This window comes from Myxine glutinosa, chromosome 10 (genome assembly GCF_964187855.1).
Source record: "Myxine glutinosa chromosome 10, kmMyxGlut1.1, whole genome shotgun sequence".
In the NCBI taxonomy this organism is placed as follows: Eukaryota; Metazoa; Chordata; class Myxini; order Myxiniformes; family Myxinidae; genus Myxine; species Myxine glutinosa.
Genome location: NC_136270.1, coordinates 32,098,127 through 32,109,698, shown reverse-complemented (window position 1 = coordinate 32,109,698; position 11,572 = coordinate 32,098,127). Strand labels below are relative to the sequence as shown.

Below are 11,572 nucleotides of genomic sequence, written 5' to 3'. Positions count from 1 at the left end.
GAACAGAATGATCCAGCACGTTTGGAGAAGTCGTTGTGCTGGCTTGGAATCGGCAAGTGCATGATTCTGGCAAGTAGAGATGCTACAAATCTGGCTTGAATTTAGCTTAGAACTCACTGGTGATGACAACACGGGTTTGAGTGAACTTTTGAGTTTGGCTCATTTCCAAATGAAGCATACACCTGTGCACGCACGAACCTTTAAGAGCAGTAAACAAAGTACAAAAAAACATCTCCATACCACCAATAGGGAAGGGTGATTTATTCCAATTGAAGGTGAGAGTTGGGTGGAGACAAATATTGGCCAAAGCTTCGAAGTTACACTCAAAAGCAGAGCTGTGCTGTACTGCATCATTATTATATTACTATTGTACTGATAATAATAATTAAAAAACGTGAAATTCACAGGCAAGAAAGAACAGCCAACAGCAAGGTAATGCAGTTTACACTAACAGCAAGGTAATGCAGTTAACTTTTAACAAGTTCCTTAATAAATGAAATTACACCCAAATAACAAGCCTGTACATCTTTAAAGTGTTTTAGAAATCATTACACACTCTACCCACACCTCTCTACTTCCCAATTCCATCATTCATTCATTCATTCATTCTCATTCTCTCTCACTCTCTCATTCTCTCTCACTCTCTCACACTCTCTCTCACTCTCTCTCACTCTCTCATACTCTCTCTCTCTCCATCCACTTTCATGACATCAGGCATCCTCCTCACACGATTCATTCACCATTCACCCCTTCACTCCCCCCCCCCCCCCTCTTTATTCCCACCGACCCTCCTCGTACTTCAACTTAGACTTTAGATCCTACATCCCAACGTCTTCAAAGATAATCATGCACAATAAGATACAAACATCACGTGGCATGCACTAACGAGTCAAGGAATTTCAATCGCACAATCACAAAACTGCAAATCATTAAAATCTCAAAAGCCGAAGCACAATAATCCCAGCTCACCTGGCGGAGAACAGACCAAGACGCTGGGCTAAAGGAGTGTCAAGGGTTCAACATAAACAGCAGCATGTGCACAAAAGTGTTATACTAGTAGTGGTGATGGACACATGCTTGGCGTGATGATGCAGCTCCATCTGATTTGTACTTCGTGCCAACAGAACTGGAAAAAAAGTGTTTGTATTAATTAATCAATTATTTTCTTTTTACATCGCATCACAAATCAAACTACACCGGCACTCGGTAGAGCACGTACCTCTGCCAGGCTGAACAGTTTATGTTCTGTGTCCCACTGATAGGCCGGATCTGGATTCAAACCTGCACCAAAATTTAATCGGCTTGATCTTGTCACCTATCCAACTCATCCACCTAGTTTTGTCATAACTCGTCCAGAACACTTTGAAATTTTGTGATATATATCGTTTTGGGCCCCATCTCTCAGTAGCGAAGAATCACTTAAAAGATTCTCGGATCCAGATCTTCACCAGAATTTAGTCAATTCTCACTTTTCACACACCCAACTTCTCCCCCAAATTTCGGCCGAATCCTTCCACAACTTTTTGAGATATCCTGCTCACATACAGACAAACAAACAAATGAAAAATCACTCATAAAGCGACACTTGACAAAAGAGAAGAAAGTAGAATGGCACTCAGTGGAGCATCCTTTTGACCTCAAAAATAGTTGGTGGTTGAATTCAGTTAGCTAATAAGAAAATCCTACTCAAATTTCAAGTCAATCAGATTAACATTGAGGATTTTAGAAATTTGAAAAGGCTGTTGACCTTTGGCCTATGTTGACCTTTTGGCCTAAGCTGACCTCAAAAATAGATGGTGGTTGAATTCAGTTAGCTGTTATGAAAACTCTATTCAAATTTCAAGTCAACTGGATGAAAATTTGAGGATTTTAGAAAATTGAAAAAAGTGGTTGACCTTTGGCCTATGTTGAGCTTTTGGCCTACGTTGATCTCAAAAACAGTTGGTTGTTGAATTCAGTTTGCTGATATGAAAGTTACTTTCAAATTTCAAGTAAATCGGATGAAAACTGAGGCTTTTAGCAATTTGAAAAAGTTGTCGACCTTTTGGCCTATGTTGACCTTTTGGCCTATGTTGATCTCAAAAAAAGTTGGTGGTTGAATTCAGTTAGCTGATATGTTAATCTGATTCAAATTTCTCAAGTCAATCGGATGAAAATTAAGAATTTTAGAAATATGAAGAAAAGTGGTTGACCTTTGGCCGATGTTGACCTTTTGACCTAAAAAATAAATAGGATTCTGTCGGACCACCAACTCCACCATTTGGTGAAGTTTCGCAAAGATCGGTTTAAAATTGTGACCTGTAGGCAAGTATAAGTGAGCGGACAAACACACAAAGAAACACACACACACAAAGCACACACAAACAAAGAAACACACACACACAAAGAAACACACACACAAAGAAACACACACACACAAAGAAGCACACACACACAAAGAAACACACACACACATAGAAAGAAACACACAAAGAAACACACACACACATAGAAAGAAACACACAAAGAAACACACACACACAAAGAAAGAAACACACACAAAGAAAGAAACACACACAAAGAAAGAAACACACACAAAGAAACACACACACAAAGAAACACACACACACAAAGAAAGAAACACACACACAAAGAAACACACACACAAAGAAACACACACACAAAGAAACACACACACAAAGAAAGAAACACACAAAGAAAGAAACACACAAAGAAAAACACCCACAAAGAAAAACACCCACAAAGAAACACACCCACAAAGAAACACACACACAAAGAAACACACACAAAGAAACACACACACAAAGAAACACACACACAAAGAAACACACACACAAAGAAACACACACAAAGAAACACACACACACAAAGAAACACACACACAAAGAAACACACACACAAAGAAACACACACACAAAGAAACACACACACAAAGAAACACACACACACAAAGAAACACACACACAAAGAAACACACACACAAAGAAACACACACACAAAGAAACACACACAAAGAAACACACAAAGAAACACACACACACACGAGTGATCAACGTACTTGTCAAAAATGTATTTTTTTGCCAAGTAACAAGGGAGAAACCATAAACCTCCGCCCACCTTTGGTGGCGCAGGTAATTAAAAAGTATTAACTGGCCACAAACCCCTCAAAGGTTAAAGTACATAATTCATTTTCAAATACTGTACATTCAAATACACGATCGACCTTGCAGGTAGGATGCAGGAATACCTGAGAAAAGTGTTCAGTCAGGTTTTCCTGGCTATTATGATCATTTCCACATGGGTGTGGACTGTGGACGGCCGGTGGTATCTTCGATAAATCTGCATGTCGCCGAAGACAGCACATTTGAAATGGCCCATTGTAAATGTGCAGACTACATTTACCACTGAATTTGGTCCAATGCCACGACTTCCACCCCGGTTATCGCCTCGTGCCATTTGACGGTCAGGCATGCTCCGAGGCATGACGTGGGCATTTGGAAATGAAACCTCCAGAAGTGTCATATGTGCACACAAGACCGGGAATCTCTTGCCTGTGGCAGTCGCTGTCTTGGAACACTTGTGCTAAAACTGGAACAGATGCTTTTGACAGCGATTGGAAAGGGAATCTGTACGTGAAGCGTGAACACTCTCAAAGTGCCACAACAGCAACAGTCCAATCCATGTCAAGGCCGTCTGCATCATTGCAATGCACTGGTATTGGACTTGGAAATCACGATGAGATATTTTGCCAACACCTAGGGGAGGAAAATTCTCCCCGAGGATGATGATGATTGATATGTAGAATACTCTCCACAGAGCGTTGGTGCTGTTGAGAGTTTCTTGGTAAGGGATTTGCCAGGTGGTTTGCCTTTGCTTTCACAGTCGTCAGTCAAGGAGGGAATATATAATTGATTTGGAGTGCCGGTGATAGCTCGACTACTGTTTGAGAGAGACACCGCGTGTTCCTTAACATCCAACTCGTGCTGGCAGACGGGACGCCCAGTTTAACGTCCATCCGAGGAATGGTACACACATTGAAGAATCGCTCTGCCCGCGAAACTCCAGCGTGGCAGCTTAAAGCTGGCTCGAGATTCGAACCCAGGGTAGACGGGTCAGAGGTGAGTGCGATATATCTATGCTGTCCTGCCGGCCTACCGGATGACAGGGAACCATTTGTAAAGCAAGAAATGTCAAATATAATCCTCACAAAAAAATAAAGATACAAAAGCTTCGAGGCTTGTATTGCTTTGTTCATACATGCAAACCTGGTCATATTATGGTTGAAGAAGAAGAGCACATTGAAAAAATATAAACAATTGATGTCACGTCAGTGGAAACAAAATTTAAACCGTTATGGAAAATAAAATGGCGATTGGCAGGAATGGTCGTAATAGCGTGTGGCCACCATTGACCCCATTAGAAGCTTGTGCTCGTTCCATCACCAGCCAAATCAGATGATGTGGGACATTGTGCTCTCATTGTGGGACATTGTACCACTCTTCAAACCAGGGCCACTTCCAGTTGATCACGAGAATGTGGGCGCCTTGACGACCGCAAACACTCTCCTCAAATGTGGCAGGCACAATCAATCAAATCCAAATTGGGAAATCGTCCAGGCCAGCCCATGCCAATGACATGGTCCTGAAGTGGAGTGTTGCCAACATATGTGCAGTGTGGATAGATGTCATCATGATGGTGGTTGAATGGTAGAACAAGTTTGAATCTTGGACTAGAGGATCGACCACAGGGACAATAATCTCATCCCTGTATCGGACACCAGTCATGACATCCAGCGGAATGATAAAATCAGTTCTTCAACCAATTCGAATGACACCATCAGGCTGCTCCCACCAATCAGATCTTGCTGCCTAATGGTACCGACAGAAAATCACTAACCACATCGTTTACAGACTCCAGCACTTATATTACACGATTCCTGGCAGAATCTAAACTTATTGGTGAAAAGAAAATGGTGTCCACGGTTCACCTTCCAATTGTGATGTCGCGTCGCCCAATGCACGGGCTGCTGTCAAAAGTGCTGCGTTAGAGGGGTGCGGATCGTTGGTTTTAAGGATCGCATTCCACTAACATGAAGCCTACCTTGAACTGTTTGGGAAATTTGGTAGTCGAATGGTCTTTGCAGATAATCTTGGATAAAGCCTGGCGTTGGCGTAACGGTTAAGGTGACTGGCTTATGATCTTAGGGTCTTGCGTTAGAGCCCCTGTCATGCGGTGGAATTAACACCAGGTGGGTTGACTCGGCCTATCATCCATTCAAAGTCGGCAAAATGAGTACCAGCTTACTGGTGACGCCCAGGAAATGATGCAGCCAAGCAGCTATGGGCTGCCTACGAAATAACATTTTGGAGGGTTTGTGCCATAGAAAAGCAATTCCTTCTGGCAAGTGACAAGATAACGATCCTCAGGAGGGGTTGTAAGGTCCTTGGCAGATCTGAACGAGGTATATCCTCGAAATGTTCAATCTGGCGGAACCTGACACTGTGATGATATGTCAGTGCCAGAGACATGACACCGTCATGAACATTGCATCTGAGGGCGACAGCGGCACAGCCGCGTCAACTCATTCCAACCATCAGCAAATTGGGCAAACCATCCCCTGATTGCACAAATCAACTCATTCACGTTAAATGACACCTTGTCGTTCCAAAAATGACTTGTGACAACATGGGTGGCCAATTTAGAGAGGGCACGGACATGTGTCATGCACACACATGTAAGCAAATTCTTTCGGAGATGCGCAATTTGGATGCAAGTTTCAAGGATCGTTTCGTTCAGGCGAAGGTAATTGTATCACAACAAGTGGTTGGGTTTCTTTCCTCAATAACCATGGTTTGCGTACACATGTCTAGGCCGTTGCCGAACATTCGTTGCCGAATGACTGGAGATCCACAGTTTATTAAAAAGTTTAAAAGTCGTTAAATAATTTCTCACGGCAAGTATATACATTCTTCAGTCACCGTATCCACTCCAAGCACCTCCGTAAGTCAAAGGATACAATGTGTGCCTATTACCCTATTTTTCCAAAATAACCGCCCCCAACAGTTTTAAAGCACGGTTCTCGATACATTCCACTGGGACTTGCAGAGTGGGGATAAAACAAACTGAGAAATGCTCGCCAAAGATATTTTTCCCCCCACTGCAAGCCAAGCAGGTTGCCAAATAACTTGCTGCCCGATCCAATTAGCCAGGCTGCCGGCAACACACAGCAGGCTGTCCCTGTCACACAAGGACTCCCAAGCATAGGCCTGTCCCAGCAATCCAATCAAGTCAGAGGTGAGTTTTGATGCCACATCGCCCGTGTTAACGAAGCACTTTCTAAAGCGTCTGACAAGAATGTAACAAACATGTGCAACGAGCCATTACATCGGCTCAATAGATAAAATGTCAAAGAAGGCAACGGCTCTCGAGCACTCTCACAGATAAATGTCCATCTGCCTCTCTTACACTTCTGCACAACTTCACTTGCTGCCCCCCAACCATCCCACTCCCATACCAACATAAATGCATCTTCCGTGAACCCTTACCCAGAGATTCAGGTGGACTTGCGCTTGTGGTTATTTGTAGAGTTGCTCTTCCTACAGAGGAAAAATAAATAAATAAATAAAGGTTATTTCATAATGGAATTTTGCACAAAATGCAACACAAATACTGATATTGTTATTACAAGGGTGTGTTGAAAAGCAATACCTCCTGTTCTTTTTCTCCAAAACAGGCAAAGATATTTGAATGAAACAAAACTCAGTCCGCAAATTAGTTCTTCTCGCAACACTGCATGCGAAGTTTCGGGATTCTGACACTAGATGTCTCAGTGCTATGTTAGTCAAGATAACAGAGTGCAGCACAGCATTGTCAGTGCTGTGAAGTGTGAAGCGTTTGATATGAGAGCTGGGATAAATGAGATGAGATCACTGGAGATGAGATCACTGGAGATGAGATGACTGGAGATGAGATGACTGGAGATGAGCTGAATGGAATTGAGATAACTGGAGATGAGATAACTGGATATGAATGGAGATGAGGGTTGGAATAAATGACTGGAGACGAGATGACTGGAGATGAGATGACTATGGATGAGATGACTATGGATGAGATGACTATGGGTGAGATGACTGACTATGATGATTGGAGATGATGACTGGGGATTAGATGACTGGGGGTGAGATGACTGGAGATGACATGACTGGAGACGAGATGACTGGAGACGAGATGACTGGACATGAGATGACTATGGATGAGATGACTGACTATGATGATTGGAGATGATGACTGGGGATTAGATGACTGGGGATGAGATGACTGGAGATGAGATGACTGGGGATGAGATGACTGGGGATGAGATGGCTGGGGATGAGATGGCTGGGGATGAGATGGCTGGGGATGAGATGACTGGGGATTAGATGACTGGGGATGAGATGACTGGGGATGAGATGACTGGGGATGAGATGACTGGGGATGAGATGACTGGGGATGAGATGACTGGGGATGAGATGACTGGGGATGAGATGACTGGGGATGAGATGACTGGAGACGAGATGACTGGAGACGAGATGACTGGAGACGAGATGACTGGAGACGAGATGACTGGAGACGAGATGACTATGGATGAGATGACTATGGATGAGATGACTGACTATGATGATTGGAGATGATGACTGGGGATTAGATGACTGGAGATGAGATGACTGGAGATGAGATGACTGGAGATGAGATGACTGGAGATGAGATGACTGGGGATGAGATGACTGGGGATGAGATGACTGGGGATGAGATGACTGGGGGTGAGATGACTGGGGGTGAGATGACTGGGGGTGGGATGACCGGGGGTGGGATGACCGGGGGTGAGATGACCCGGGGGTGAGATGACCCGGGGGTGAGATGACCCGGGGGTGAGATGACCCGGGGGTGAGATGACTGGGGGTGAGATGACTGGGGGTGAGATGACTGGGGGTGAGATGACAGGGGATGAGATGACAGGGGATGAGATGGCTGGGGATGAGATGGCTGGGGATGAGATGGCTGGGGATGAGATGGCTGGGGATGAGATGACTGGGGATTAGATGACTGGGGATGAGATGACAGGGGATGAGATGACTGGGGATGAGATTACTGGGGATGAGATGACTGGGGATGAGATGACTGGGGATGAGATGACTGGGGATTAGATGACTGGGGATTAGATGACTGGGAATTAGATGACTGGGGATTAGATGACTGGGGATTAGATGACTGGGGATGAGATGACTGGGCATGAGATGACTGGGCATGAGATGACAGGGGATGAGATGACTGGGGATGAGATGACTGGGGATGAGATGACTGGGGATGAGATGACTGGGGATGAGATGACTGGGGATGAGATGACCGGGGATGAGATTACTGGAGATGAGATGACTGGAGATGAGATGACTGGGGATGAGATGACTGGAGATGAAATGACTGGATATGACGAGAGATGAGAGTTGGGTGCACCATTACGATCTTAATGGTTACGACAGTCAATGGAGTCACAAAAGGATCACCAGCCCCAACTCGGCGTCAGATTTCCATCTCTCCCCCAAACCGAACAAACACCGTTGTCAATAACATTACCCGCCCCCCCCCCCCCCACACCCCCAACGATGATGGCAAAGCCGATGTGAAGTGCTGCTTAAAAGTCAACAAGACACACAGTTTTGTCGTGACGGCATCCCAAAACTACTCAAACGTTGGTAGAAATGTGTGGAAGACAGACGTGAGTTACGTTGAGATATACTGTAAATATCCACCATGGTAGAATAACGATTGATGGGAGGGAGTATGTCTGTTTCATTCGACTATCTAGTTATATAATAATTGGAGGCATTACTTTCCAACATGCCTTCGGATATGTTCAAAAGAATACTTCTGTAAAATTTATGCACTGGCATTGTTAAAACCTGCAAAATGAAAATGCCAAAAGCTTTCAGGAACCTTTTTAAAGCAGCACTGTTCTTAAGAGTTCATGTTATATAAAAGGCATTGTTATAGCATGTCACTCAATTGCACCAAAAGTGAAGGAGCAGATTTACTCGCAGATTGAAAAACAAACCTCCAACATTTACAGGATCACAAAGGCACTTACAGTGGTTCGTCATCTGTGTTGCAGTCCAGGCCAGGGCACCGGAAGGAAAGGGAAGAGTTCAAAGAAAAATTAATTAAAAGGCACCATGGTTCATAATCACATAATTGCAACACTTTAGACAGGTGATGGACTGTACAATAATCATCTGGAAGTCCATGACCAAGGTTTCCACAAAATGGCGAATGCGATGATGCCATGCCCGTCAAACGAAGGAACAAGGCAACCCGCGGTAAATCAATTGATCAGTACAAGCAGTGGTATTGCTTTCAGCTATATCACTAACAATCACAGAATCGGTGTCAGGTCACATTGGCAATTCCATCGCTTGTGGCGACACCTGGTGGCACATCACATTATCGGTCTCAGGACAAAATTGTATAGCACGATATGTTATATATATATATATATATATATATATATATATATATATATATATATATATATATATATATATATATATATATATATATATATATATATATATATATATATATATATATATACACACACAGGGTGAATCAAAAGTAGCGCCCGATTTCTGTTTATATATATATATATATATTTCTGTCAGTTGATTGTTTGTTTGACATTTGCATTACAGTGTACCAGAAGGTATAAATAAATGAATGACATGTTTATCGAACCATTTAGACCTTACACTCCCCAGACGCTTACTTATGACGCTCCTTATAACGCTTAAGACTCCTTATAACGCTCCCCAGACCTTACACCTCCAGATTTCTTTCTTTGGGGGCTCATGAAAGACCTTGTTTATCATGAAAAGCCTCGTACCATTCAGGAATTGAAGGCTCAAATCACTGCAAAGTTTGAGGAAATTGATATCGAACTCTGCAAGCGTGTGTGCCACTCTGTGCCTGCTCGGCTGCAATTGTGCATCGATCACGAGGGAGGGCACTTTGAAAATTGCAAGTAAAACAGCTTGGTACACTTCTGTAATAATTTTCCCCTGAATAAATGGTTAGATAAACATGTCATTCATTTATTTATACCTTCTTGTACACTGTAATACAAATGTCAAACAAACAATCAACTGACAGAAATGACACAAAGGGGACACGTAAGACGGCCGGGAGAAACAGCCAGGTTGCAAGCCACAGTGTTGTATGTCCTGGGGTTGTACTTCAGCAGGGAAAGGATGTGAGGAGGAGAGTGAAATGGCCAGGTATGGGAGAAAGGGAAGTATGGGAGAGAATGGATGGAGTGATGTGTGGGGCGCTTCTTTGGTTGAAAGGAAGGGTGGAAGATAGATTGAGAAAGATGAATGAGATTGTGTTTGAGTATGCATGTGTCACGTTTGGAGTGAAAGAGTGTGTAGAGAGGAGTGAGAAGGAGGCATGTTTGAGCAGGAGGCAGAGGGAGATCCATGAGTTGAGAATGGAGTTGAGGAGTTTGAATGGAAGATGGAAGAGGGTTGTGGAAGGGGAGAGGAATGGGCTTGAGGTGCTGACGAAGCAGGTGAGGATGAGGTTGGTGAAGTTGAAGAGAGTGGAAAGGATGAAGAGGCGAAGAAAGGAGAAGCAGAGGAAGAGAAAGAGGTTCTTTGAGAAGCCTTTTCAGTTTATGAAGGATCTGTTGGAGCCGTCTCGATTTGGTGTACTGAAAGTACCAAAGGAAGAGTTGGAAGGTCACCTGCGTGCCATGTACGCAGACACAAGGAGGAACGAATTGGTGGAGGACATCGAAGGATTGGTGAGACCGACAGAGCCAGGTGTTCCATTTGATTTGTCAGAGCCAAATATGTCTGAGTTGAGGCAGTTTTGAGGAAGGCACGGGCGGCATCGGCTCCAGGACCAAGTGGAGTGCCATACAAGGTTTTTAAGAGTTGTGTAGGCATCAGGCAGTATCTGTGGAAGGCTCTGAAGGTGGCATGTGGTGCCCAGTCAATGGACTAGGGCGGAAGGAGTTTATATTCCAAAGCAGGAGGAGGCTGTGACACTGGAGCAGCTTAGACCAATATCATTGCTCGATGTAGATGGGAAGATATTGATGAGTGTCTTTGCGGCACGGCTCTCAGGCTTCATCAGAGGGAATGGTTTTGTGGATGGTTCTGTGCAGAAGGCAGGAATACCAGGATCACCAGGATGCATTGAACACTCGGCAATGGTCTGGCAAGTGTTACAGGAGGCAAAGAGGCAAAGGAAGGATGTGGCGGTGGTATGGCTGGATTTGGAGAATGCATATGGGTCAGTGCCGCATGCCTTGATCAGCTATGCCATGGATTTATTTTGGGTGCCACGGAGATTTAGGGATTTTTTGATGGCATATTATGATCAGTTTTGGATGCGGTTTGCGACACAGTCCTATGTAACAGAGTGGCAGAAGTTGGAAGTGGGGATCCCGATGGGATGTACGATCTCCCCAATTTTGTTTGTGCTGATTATGGAGTTGTTGATACGTGCGGTGAGTGGACATGGGAAAGAAGTGGAGCTA

The 11,572-nt window shown here is 43.9% G+C and overlaps 1 protein-coding gene across 1 annotated transcript in view; it reads right to left on the bottom strand.

Annotated features, from left to right (window-relative positions):
• Nucleotides 1-246: 246 nt before the first annotated feature.
• Nucleotides 247-11,572, bottom strand: part of LOC137434427 (neuroplastin-like) — a 55,866-nt gene continuing 44,540 nt past the window's right edge. Inside the window, exons 6-8 of the mRNA XM_068127405.2 lie at nt 9,122-9,134; nt 6,546-6,596; nt 247-1,126 (exon numbers count right to left, since the gene is read on the bottom strand). Of these exons, the coding sequence (XP_067983506.1) occupies nt 6,554-6,596; nt 9,122-9,134 (56 nt within the window). The 3' untranslated portion in view covers nt 247-1,126; nt 6,546-6,553. The remainder of the gene's footprint in view (nt 1,127-6,545; nt 6,597-9,121; nt 9,135-11,572) is intronic.